General features: G+C 48.7%; 1 protein-coding gene across 1 annotated transcript in view; it reads right to left on the minus strand.

Moving 5' to 3' along the window:
* The window catches only part of PLXNC1 (plexin C1), a 241,814-nt gene that overhangs the window by 188,275 nt on the left and 40,675 nt on the right, over nucleotides 1-12,864 (minus strand). Inside the window, exons 7-8 of the mRNA XM_063927616.1 lie at nucleotides 12,155-12,242; nucleotides 11,939-12,041 (exon numbers count right to left, since the gene is read on the minus strand). Coding sequence (XP_063783686.1) covers nucleotides 11,939-12,041; nucleotides 12,155-12,242 — 191 coding nt within the window. The remainder of the gene's footprint in view (nucleotides 1-11,938; nucleotides 12,042-12,154; nucleotides 12,243-12,864) is intronic.

Consider the following 12,864-nt stretch of genomic DNA (forward strand, 5'->3'; position numbering starts at 1 on the left):
CGCTGGCTGTGTACACACGGAGCGATCTGCACTAACTTTCTGAGCGATTTTGACTATATAGTCAAAATCGCTCAGTTATATCGCTCCGTGTGTATGCACCTTAAGCTAAGCGACACAAGTGGCCAACACAAACACCTGGCCCATCTAGGAGTGGCACTGCAGTGTCAAAATGAAAGAAAAAAGAGGTGCAAGATGGAATTGTCCTTGGGCCCTCCCACCCACCCTTATGTTGTATAAACAGGACATGCACACTTTAACGAACCCATCATTTCAGCGACAGGGTCTGCCACACGACTGTGACTGAAATGACTGGTTGGTTTGGGCCCCCACCAAAAAAAGAAGCAATCAATCTCTTCTTGCACAAACTGGCTCTACAGAGGCAAGATGTCCACCTCATCATCATCCTCCGATTCCTCACCCCTTTCACTGTGTACATCCCCCTCCTCACAGATTATTAATTCGTCCCCACTGGGATCCACCATCTCAGATCCCTGTGTACTTTCTGGAGGCAATTGCTGGTGAATGTCTCCACGGAGGAATTGATTATAATTCATTTTGATGAACATCATCTTCTCCACATTTTCTGGAAGTAACCTCGTACGCCGATTGCTGACAAGGTGAGCGGCTGCACTAAACACTCTTTCGGAGTACACACTGGAGGGAGGGCAACTTAGGTAGAATAAAGCCAGTTTGTGCAAGGGCCTCCAAATTGCCTCTTTGTCCTGCCAGTATACGTACGGACTGTCTGACGTGCCTACTTGGATGCGGTCACTCATATAATCCTCCACCATTCTTTCAATGGTGACAGAATCATATGCAGTGATAGTAGACGACATGTCAGTAATCGTTGGCAGGTCCTTCAGTCCGGACCAGATGTCAGCACTCGCTCCAGACTGCTCTGCATCACCGCCAGCTGGTGGGCTCGGAGTTCTTAGCCTTTTCCTCGCACCCCCAGTTGGGGGAGAATGTGAAGGAGGAGATGTTGACGGGTCACGTTCCGCTTGACTTAACAATTTTCTCACCAGCAGGTCTTTGAACCTCTGCAGACTTGTGTCTGCTGGAAAGAGAGATACAACGTAGGTTTTAAATCTAGGATCGAGCACGGTGGCCAAAATGTAGTGCTCTGATTTCAACAGATTGACCACCCATGAATCCTGGTTAAGCGAATTAAGGGCTCCATCCACAAGTCCCACATGCCTAGCGGAATCGCTCTGTTTAAACTCCTCCTTCAATGTCTCCAGCTTCTTCTGCAAAAGCCTGATGAGGGGAATGACCTGACTCAGGCTGGCAGTGTCTGAACTGACTTCACGTGTGGCAAGTTCAAAGGGTTGCAGAACCTTGCACAACGTTGAAATCATTCTCCACTGCGCTTGAGTCAGGTGCATCCCCCTCCTTTGCCTATATCGTGGGCAGATGTATAGGCTTGAATGGCCTCTGAAGCATATAGAGGGTTGAATTCCACCTCGTTACCACCTCTTGCTTCAGATGATGGCAGGGCAGGTTCAGGAGTGTTTGCTGGTGCTCCAGTCTTCGGCACGTGGTGGCTGAATGCCGAAAGTGGACCGCAATTCTTCGGGCCACCGACAGCATCTCTTGCACGCCCCTTTCGTTTTTTAAATAATTCTGCACCACCAAATTCAATGTATGTGCAAAACATGGGACGTGCTGGAATTTGCCCAGATGTAATGCACGCACGATATTGGTGGCGTTGTCCGATGTCACAAATCCCCAGGAGAGTCCAATTGGGGTAAGCCATTCTGCGATGATGTTCCTCAGTTTCCGTAAGAGGTTGTCAGCTGTGTGCCTCTTATGGAAAGCGGTGATACAAAGCGTAGCCTGCCTAGGAACGAGTTGGCGTTTGCGAGATGCTGCTACTGGTGCCGCCGCTGCTGTTCTTGCTGCGGGAGGCAATACATCTACCCAGTGGGCTGTCACAGTCATATAGTCCTGAGTCTGCCCTGCTCCACTTGTCCACATGTCTGTGGTTAAGTGGACATTGGGTACAACTGCATTTTTTAGGACACTGGTGACTCTTTTTCTGACGTCTGTATACATTTTCGGTATCGCCTGCCTAGAGAAATGGAACCTAGATGGTATTTGGTACCGGGGACACAGTACCTCAATCAAGTCTCTAGTTGCCTGTGAATTAACGGTGGATACCGGACACACGTTTCTCACCACCCAGGCTGACAAGACCTGAGTTATCCGCTTTGCAGCAGGATGACTGCTGTGATATTTCATCTTCCTCGCAAAGGACTGTTGGACAGTCAATTGCTTACTGGAAGTAGTACAAGTGGTCTTCCGACTTCCCCTCTGGGATGACGATCGACTCCCAGCAGCAACAACAGCAGCGCCAGCAGCAGTAGGCGTTACACTCAAGGATGCATAGGAGGAATCCCAGGCAGGAGAGGACTCGTCAGACTTGCCAGTGACATGGCCTGCAGGACTATTGGCTTTCCTGTGTAAGGTGGAAATTGACACTGAGGGAGTTGGTGGTGTGGTTTGCAGGAGCTTGGTTACAAGAGGAAGGGATTTAGTGGTCAGTGGACTGCTTCCGCTGTCATCCAAAGTTTTTGAACTTGTCACTGACTTCTGATGAATGCGGTCCAGGTGACGTATAAGGGAGGATGTTCCTAGGTGGTTAACGTCCTTACCCCTACTTATTACAGCTTGACAAAGGCAACATACGGCTTGACACCTGTTGTCCTCATTTGTGTTGAAATAATTCCACACCAAAGAGGTGATTTTTTTTGTATTTTGACCAGGCATGTCAATGGCCATATTCGTCCCACGGACAACAGGTGTCTCCCCGGGTGCCTGACTTAAACAAACCACCTCACCATCAGAATCCTCCTTGTCAATTTCCTCCCCAGCGCCAGCAACACCCATATCCTCATCCTGGTGTACTTCAACAGTGACATCTTTAATTTGACTATCAGGAACTGGACTGCGGGTGCTCCTTCCAGCACTTGCAGGGGGCGTGCAAATGGTGGAAGGCGCAAACTCTTCCCGTCCAGTGTTGGGAAGGTCAGGCATCGCAACCGACACAATTGGACTCCCCTTGGGGATTTGTGATTAAGAAGAACGCACAGTTCTTTGCTGTGCTTTTGCCAGCTTAAGTCTTTTAATTTTTCTAGCGAGAGGATGAGTGCTTCCATCCTCATGTGAATCTGAACCACTAGCCATGAACATAGGCCAGGGCCTCAGCCGTTCCTTGCCACTCCGTGTCGTAAATGGCATATTGGCAAGTTTACGCTTCTCATCAGACGCTTTCAATTTAGATTTTTGGGTCATTTTACTGAACTTTTGTTTTTTGGATTTTACATGCTCTCTACTATGACATTGGGCATCGGCCTTGGCAGACGACGTTGATGGCATTTCATCGTCTCGGCCATCACTAGTGGCAGCAGCTTCAGCATGAGGTGGAAGTGGATCTTGATCTTTCCCTATTTTACCCTCCACATTTTTGTTCTCTATTTTTTAATGTGTGGAATTATATGCCAGTATCAGTAGCAATGGCCTACTACTATATATACTGCGCACAACTGAAATGAACCACAGGTATGGATGGATAGTATACTTGACGACACAGAGGTAGGTAGAGCAGTGGCCTTCTGTACCGTACTGCTATATATACTGGTGGTCACTGTCAGCAAACTGCAAAACTAAAATGCACCACAAGTATAGAATCTAGATGGATAGTATACTTGACGACACAGAGGTAGGTAGAGCAGTGGCCTTCCGTACCGTACTGCTATATATACTGGTGGTCACTGTCCGCAAACTGCAAAACTAAAATGCACCACAGGTATAGAATCTAGATGGATAGTATACTTGACGACACAGAGGTAGGTAGAGCAGTGGCCTTCCGTACCGTACTGCTATATATACTGGTTGTCACTGTCAGCAAACTGCAAAACTAAAATGCACCACAGGTATAGAATCTAGATGGATAGTATACTTGACGACACAGAGGTAGGTAGAGCAGTGGCCTTCCGTACCGTACTGCTATATATACTGGTGGTCACTGTCAGCAAACTGCAAAACTAAAATGCACCACAGGTATAGAATCTAGATGGATAGTATACTTGACGACACAGAGGTAGGTAGAGCAGTGGCCTTCCGTACCGTACTGCTATATATACTGGTGGTCACTGTCAGCAAACTGCAAAACTAAAATGCACCACAGGTATAGAATCTAGATGGATAGTATACTTGACGACACAGAGGTAGGAAGAGCAGTGGCCTTCCGTACCGTACTGCTATATATACTGGTGGTCACTGTCAGCAAACTGCAAAACTAAAATGCACCACAGGTATAGAATCTAGATGTATAGTATACTTGATGACACAGAGGTAGGTAGAGCAGTGGCCTTCCGTACCGTACTGCTATATATACTGGTGGTCACTGTCAGCAAACTGCAAAACTAAAATGCACCACAGGTATAGAATCTAGATGGATAGTATACTTGACGACACAGAGGTAGGTAGAGCAGTGGCCTTCCGTACCGTACTGCTATATATACTGGTGGTCACTGTCAGCAAACTGCAAAACTAAAATGCACCACAAGTATAGAATCTAGATGGATAGTATACTTGACGACACAGAGGTAGGTAGAGCAGTGTCCTTCCGTACCGTACTGCTATATATACTGGTGGTCACTGTCAGCAAACTGCAAAACTAAAATGCACCACAGGTATAGAATCTAGATGGATAGTATACTTGACGACACAGAGGTAGGTAGAGCAGTGGCCTTCCGTACCGTACTGCTATATATACTGGTGGTCACTGTCAGCAAACTGCAAAACTAAAATGCACCACAGGTATAGAATCTAGATGGATAGTATACTTGACGACACAGAGGTAGGTAGAGCAGTGGCCTTCCGTACCGTACTGCTATATATACTGGTGGTCACTGTCAGCAAACTGCAAAACTAAAATGCACCACAGGTATAGAATCTAGATGGATAGTATACTTGACGACACAGAGGTAGGTAGAGCAGTGGCCTTCCGTACCGTACTGCTATATATACTGGTGGTCACTGTCAGCAAACTGCAAAACTAAAATGCACCACAGGTATAGAATCTAGATGGATAGTATACTTGATGACACAGAGGTAGGTAGAGCAGTGGCCTTCCATACCGTACTGCTATATATACTGGTGGTCACTGTCAGCAAAACTCTGCACTGTACTCCTCCTATATAATACTGCTGGTCTACAGTCCCCACAATAAAGCAGTGTGAGCACAGATATATGCAGCACACTGAGCACAGATATGGAGCGTTTTTCAGGCAGAGAACGGATAAAACTGGTGGTCACTGATCAGCAAAACTCTGCACTGTACTCCTCCTCTATAATACAGCTGCTCCCCAGTCCCCACAATTAAGCAATAAGCACAAATATTTGCAGCAACATTAATAAACGGAGAGGACGCCAGCCACGTCCTCTCCCTAACATTTCCAATGCACGAGTGAAAATGGCGGCGACGCGCGGCTCCTTATATAGAATACGAATCTCGCGAGAATCCGACCGCGGGATGATGACGTTCGGGCGCGCTCGGGTTAACCGAGCCATACGGGAGAATCTGAGTATGCCTCGGACCCGTGTAAAATGGGTGAAGTTCGGGGGGGTTCGGTTTCCGAGGAACCGAACCCGCTCATCACTACTTAAAATATAAAAAAATTCTGTATTTTTTTTCTAAGGGTGCATGACCACGCCTGCTGTGATTAGGCCACACCCCTTGGAAAGTACCTGGGCCCGGCCAGGCTCTCTACTGCCCTGCCCATAGCAACATATTGAAGGGCCCCTGTCCCAATGCTTCTTGAGAGACACCTTTCCAAAGCACTTATTACTTTTATGCCCCTTAATAGTGCCCTAGTTAATTTTCTGAACCATAGTGGTGCCCTAGTTATTATTATTATTATTATGCCTCATAGTAGTGCTCTAGTTCATTTTATGAACCATTGTAGTTTCCTGTTTACATGTCACATTCTAGAGCTGCCAGAGCACATTATGCCTCACAGTACCCTCAGTTCATAATGGCCCTCATTCCGAGTTGATCGCTCACTGCCGTTTTTCGCAGCATAGCAATCAGGCTAAAAATCGTCTGTTCTGCGCATGCGTATGGGCCGCAGGGCGCACGCGCCAAGTAATTTCACACAAAACTATGCAATTTTACACAGGGGTGAACGACACTTTTCAGTCGCTCTGCTGATCGGTGAGTGATTGACAGGAAGTGGGTGTTTCTGGGCGGAAACTGACCGTTTTCCGGGAGTGTGCTAAAAAACGCTGGCGTGTCAGGCTAAAACGCAGGAGTCGCTGGAGAAACGGGGGAGTGGCTGGCCGAACGCAGGGCGTGTTCGTGACGTCAAACCAGGAACTAAACAGTCTGCAGTGATCGCAATCTAGGAGTAGGTCTAAAGCTACTCAGAAACTGCAGGAAAAGAGTTCCGCGCAAATCTGCTAACATTTCGTTCGCACTTCTGCTAATCTAAGATACACTCCCAGAGGGCGGCGGCTTAGCGTTTGCACGGCTGCTAAAAGCAGCTAGCGAGTGATCAACTCGGAATGAGGGCCAGAATGCCACATTACAGTGCTCCCTGATCATACTGTGCCACGTAAGAGTGCCCTCCAGGTCAAATTATGCCATGCTACAGTGCCACAGAACATATTATGCCACACTATAGTGTCTCCATTTCATATTGTGCCAAATGAAAGTGCCCCAGTTCACATTATGTAACATTATAATGCCGCCCACTTTACAATGAGCTGATCGGACTATGCCACATTACATTTCCCCTTACCATTATAACATCCACTACACACTACTCTGCCCTGCACATTGGTGTACTACTGTATCTTTTAGATAGCAGTGCCGATATAGACAGGAGTGCATAACACCCCTGTCATTCTGCACACTTCTCATCCATTATACAAGTGGGAAAAGCGGTATCGGCGCATATAGGGGGTAATTCAGACCTGATCGCTAGGCTGCGTTTTTGTACAGCGGGCGAACAGGTCTAAACTGCGCATGCGTATGCCTTGCAATGCACAGGAGCGTTGCACGGGTACAAAGCAGATCACCATTCAGAGATGGGTTTGTTTGAGGGATCCGTTCGCACGGGCGATCGCAAGGAGATTGACAGGAAGAAGGCGTTTGTGGGTGGCAACTGACCGTTTTCTGGGAGTGTTTGGAAAAACGCAGGTGTGTCCAAGCGTTTGCAGGGCGGGTGTCTGACGTCAATTCCGGGACCGGACAGGCTGAAGTGATCGCAAGGGCTGAGTAAGTTCCGGGCTACTCAGAGACTGCACAAAATCTGTTTGTACAGCTCTGCTACACATGCGTTTGCACACTTGCACAGCTAAAATACACTCCCCTGTGGGCGGTGACTATCTGATCGCAGCAGTGAAAAAACCGCTTGCTAGCGAACAGGTCTGAATAATGGGGGTAATTCAGATCTGATCGCAGCAGCAAATTTGTTAGCAGCAGGGCAAAACCATGGGGGTCATTCCGAGTTGTTCGCTCGTTGCCGATTTTCGCTATATTGCGATTAGTCGCTTACTGCGCATGCGCAAGGTTCACAGAGCGCATGTGCTTAGTTATTTTACACAAAAGTTAGGTATTTTACTCACAGCATAACGAGGATTTTTCATCGTTCTGGTGTTCGTACTGTGATTGACAGGAAGTGGGTGTTTCTGGGCGGAAACTTGGCGTTTTCTGGGCGTGTGCGAAAAAACGCTGGCGTTTCTGGGAAAAACGCGGGAGTGTCTGAAGAAACAGGGGAGTGTCTGGGCGAACGCTGGGTGTGTTTGTGACGTCAAACCAGGAACGAAACTGACTGAACTGATCGCAATGGCTGAGTAAGTCTGGAGCTACTCAGAAACTGCTAAGAAATTTCTATTCGCAATTCTGCAAATCTTTCGTTCGCAATTCTGCTAAGCTAAGATACACTCCCAGAGAGCGGCGGCTTAGCGTGTGCAAAGCTGCTAAAAGCAACTAGCAAGCGAACAACTCGGAATGAGGGCCCATGTGCACTGCAGGTGTGGCAGATAGAGAGAGTTAGATTTGAGTGGGTTATATTGTTTCTGTGCAGGGTAAATACAGGCTGCTTTATTTTTACACTGCAATTTAGATTGCATGCTGCAGTTGTTCGCAGCGCAGCGATTGGGCCAGAACTGCGCCGGTGCCACAGTGCGCCGACGCATGCCAGATGGCCGAAGGCCGTTGTTACCTAGCGAGCGCCTCTGCCCGCTGGGTGGGAGGGGGCAGCACGGCGGCATCTGGCCGCCGTTTTCAGACCGTGCGGGGGCGGGCTGCAGTGGATGCGTGACATCACATGCAGCTGCTGCGACCCGGGGCAGCAACGAGCAACTCCCGGCCATCCGCAGGAGCTGCGCTGGCCGGGAGTTACTCTTCAAGTACAAAAGCATCGCCGCTGTGCGGGGGGGGCCGGACTGAGATGCGGGGCAGACTATCCCTGTGCTGGGCGTCCCCCCCCCCCCGCCGCATGTCTGGGAAGATGATCGTAGCTGTGCTAAATCTAGCACAGCTACGATCAACTCGGAATGACCCCCACGGTTTTGCCCAACCACTAACAAATTTGCTGCTGCAATCAGATCTGAATTAGGCCCAATGTGCGCTGATACTGCTTCTGATCCATAATGAGTGTTTTTACATTTGCCCCAAAGTTCTAACCAATCAGCTCCTAACTGCCATGTTCCAAACTCTAGGTTGAAAAAGACAGGAGCTGATTGGCTGGGACTTTATCTCTCTCCACTTTATTACTCTCCAATGCTTAGTACATCTGCCCCGCAGTCTGCTCCCAAAGACATTAAAGGCCATAGCGTGGGTGCAACTAAAGAAAGTTCTGTGGCTGGGAATAAGAGCCAGTAGTGTACAATAGATTTAGCAGAATACAGGTAACCAATGCATTGACAGACAGAAGGGGGCTGCATCGGGATTCGGAAGTGTTATTCAAAATGAGTCTAGCGCCAGGGGCGGAACTCTGGGAGGCAGTGGAGTCGGCTGCCGCCGGGCTCCTGGCCTCAAGGGGTCACATCTCCTCCACTGTCTCCCACTGCCGCTCACCACGCTGCTGCTGCTGCTGTCTGTGAGGGGAGGAGAGCGCAGCGTGCGCCTCCCCTGCCCCTCACTCTCCGGCGGCGGCGCGCTTCAATTCAGCTAAGGCTGCCGGTCCGCGAGCTTTGATTGGCTCATGGACCGGTGCATAATTGAAGAGGGACACAGCCGCAGGAGAGTGAGGGGAAGGAGAGGCGCACGCTGCGCTCTCCTCCCCTCACAGACAGCAGCAGCGCGGTGAGCAGCACAAGGGATGGGGGGGGGGGGGTGTCATGTATATCTGGCACTGGGGGCATTGCTGGCACTGTGGGGACATGTATACCTGGCACTGGGGGTCATATCTGGCACTGTGGGGACACTGGTATTGGGGGCATAGCTGGCACTGTGGGGACATATATGTCTGGCACTGGGGGGCATATCTGGCACTGTGGGGACACTGGCATTGGGGGCATAGCTGGCACTGTGGGGACATATATATCTGGCACTGGGGGGCATATCTGGCACTGTAGGGACACTGGCATTGGGGGCATAGCTTGCACTGTGGGGACATATATATCTGGCACTGGGGGGCATATCTGGCACTGGGAACACTGGCATTGGGGGCATAGCTGGCACTGTGGGGACATATATATCTGGCACTGGGGGCATATCTGGCACTGGGGGCATAGCTGGCACTTTGGGGACATATATATCTGGCACTAGGGGCATAGCTGGCACTGTGGGGGCATATATATCTGGCACTGGAGGCATATCTGGCACAGGGGCATAGCTGGCACTGGGGGGACACGTATATCTGGCACTGGGGGCATAGCTGGCACTGTGTGGGGACATGTATATCTGGCACTGGGGCATATCTGGCACTGTGGGGACACTGCATTGGGGGCATAGCTGGCACTTTGGGGACATATATATCTGGCACTAGGGGCATAGCTGGCACTGTGGGGACATATATATCTGGCACTGGGGGCATATCTGGCACTGGGGGGACATGTATATCTGGCACTGGGGGGTCATGTGTATCTGGCACTGTGAGGCATATATGTATCTGGCACTGTGAGGCATATATGTATCTGGCACTGTGGGGCATATATGTATCTGGCACTGTGGGGCATATATGTATCTGGCACTGTGGGGCATATATGTATCTGGCACTTTGGAGCATATATGTATCTGGCACTGTGGGGACATATGTTTCTGGCAGTGTGGAGGCACCCATTTTTTGACATTTTTATATGTATGTGGCACTGTACAGGGGCATTATGGGTGGTCTTCAGGTTGCCAACTGTCGGGATCCCGGCACACAGTATACCGGCGCCGGAATCCCGACAGCCGGCATACCGATAGTTTTTCTCACTTGTGGGGGTCCACGACCCCCCTGGAGGGAGAATAAATAGCTTGGCGCACGTAGCGAGCCCGCAAGGGGCTCATTTGCGCTCGCCACGCTGTCGGTATGCCGGCGGACGGGCTTCCGGCGCCGGTATGCTGGTCGCCTGGAGCCCGACCGCCGGCATACCATACCTCACCCGGGCATTATATGTATTTGGCACTGTACAACATGACTAAAAACGGAGTTATGACACAAGGTCATACTCCTACAAACGTCATAACGAAAGGTGTGCGCACAAAATGGGGTGTGGCTTTGTGAAAACTAGTCCATGCCCCCATTTTTGCAAACGCGCCTTCGGCGCGCGCATGATACTGGCTCTTGCCCTTGACTACAGATCTTTTCTGGCTCTTTGAATCTGACTGGTTGGCCATCCCTGTCCTAGTATATACGGAGAGCTGGCTGTGGCTACAGCTAGGGGGAGCTCCAGAACGCAGCTCCTACCAGGCCCTTCCAGATGAGCTGGCCAAGTGATACTCTCTGTTCTTCCGTTGGGCTGATAGCAGCAGGTAGGCACAGGCAGCACTTGCCTCAAGCTGCACTGTGGGGGTGTGTGTAGTTGGAAAGGGGAGGGGTGCTGGGGGGTCTTTAATGAATGTTGGCAGCACTGTGTTTTATTTGTGCATGTTTAAGCGAGGTGTGTGTGTGTGTGTGTGTGTGTGTGTGTGTGTGTGTAAGTGAAGGAAGCATGTGTTTGTTTTTGTGTGTGTGTTTTTAAGTGAAAGAGGCATGTGTACGTGTAAGGGAGACGTGTGTGTGTGTATGTGTATGTGTGAGAGAGGCATGTGTGTGTAAGTGAAAGAGGCATGTTTGTGTGTTTAAGTGAAGGAAGTGTGTGTGTGTGTGTGCGAGTTTAAAAGAAGGAGGCGTGTGTGTGATTTTAAGTGAAGGAAGCATGTGTAAGTGAGAGGCGTTTGTGTAAGTGAGAGGCGTGTGTGTGAGAGGTGTGTGTGTAAGTGAGAGGCGTGTGTGTAAGTCAGGATTGTGTGTGTTTAAGCGAAGGAGGCATGTGTGTGTTTAAGCGAAGGAGGCGTGTGTAAGTAAGAGGTGTGAGTGTAAGTGAGAGGTGTGTGTGTTTAAGTGAAAGAGGCGTTTGTGTGTTGTTTATATATATATATATACATACTGTATATCGGCACACCACTGCGCCAAAGCATCTACATTGTGACACACTGTTGGGTGAGGGAGTACTGTAGGTGTGCCATAAAGGTATGCTGGTGTCTATTTTATTGTGATGACTGACTTGGAGTGCCGTCCACTTTGTATGTGTATCTATATTACTATTTGGAAAGGCACCTGAGCACGCTACAACTGTTCAACATGAGTGCCGGATAGCTACATATGAAGGGTGTGTGTGTATACAGTATGTAGGGGGGGCACCAACATTTATCATGCCTCCGGGCGACTGGGGCGAACTTACGCCACTGTCTAGCGCTACTGTGCTGCACACACTGATAATACATTACATTTACCTCATCTGCATAATCTGCACATTCAGTCAACGGAGTCAGTGGAGAATTACATGAAGAATCTTTGGTACACCATAAACATCCACTGGATATACACTCCAAGCAACTGTCAAAGTGAAACACAGCTGAATAATAAGGTAATATAAATCAAATCAGTATTAATTTACTAAATTACAATGAACCATTTAAAAGCAATACTTGCACATTATAAAGACGTACCTGAACTCCGAATACTGCGAGCAATTTTTAAACTGTAGCTGTGTGGAGACAGTTCCGCTATTACTTTTTGCTTCAACGGATATGATTTCTGAAAAGTAAAATAAAAGAGCATTAATAAATATATTAAACCTTTTTCAACACCGTACATTTAAATGGTTTAGTTTCATTTATGCGAATGATGAATATAAAACAAGTAATCTTAAGCCAATATATATGATAGGAAGGATCAGTAGTATGTGACTATGGAGGTATGATAACACTGGGCCTGAGTCAGAGTTTTAAGCAAACCCAAGGGCTTCCTTACAACTCTTATGTTTGGTGATCGGCGCATGCGCAATATGGCACATGAAGTGGTCTGTGACTGTGAGATCGCTTGCAGTGCCTCGAAAAGCGGCATCATGATTGAGGCAGGAGGCATATATTTGCACAAGATGCCTCCTTACCATAATTTAGCAGTAGCGGCTAACATTGCAGCTGCTACTGCATTGCATATAACTGTGCATCAGGCCCATAAGTGTTCACAATATTTTTGTCAGCAAATATGCTAAGTTTCTCCACTATATCCATATTTGCCAAACTTCCAGGAAATCAATGTCGCCATGCTGTACAATGAAGCAATTTGCAGCACTATCCAGTAGGGGGTGGGAACAAGATGATTCGTATAATGCTATCAAGCCCATGTACTGCCCTCATAACTGGAGAAGGAGGCG

Source organism: Pseudophryne corroboree, chromosome 6 (genome assembly GCF_028390025.1).
Source record: "Pseudophryne corroboree isolate aPseCor3 chromosome 6, aPseCor3.hap2, whole genome shotgun sequence".
NCBI classification, from domain to species: Eukaryota; Metazoa; Chordata; class Amphibia; order Anura; family Myobatrachidae; genus Pseudophryne; species Pseudophryne corroboree.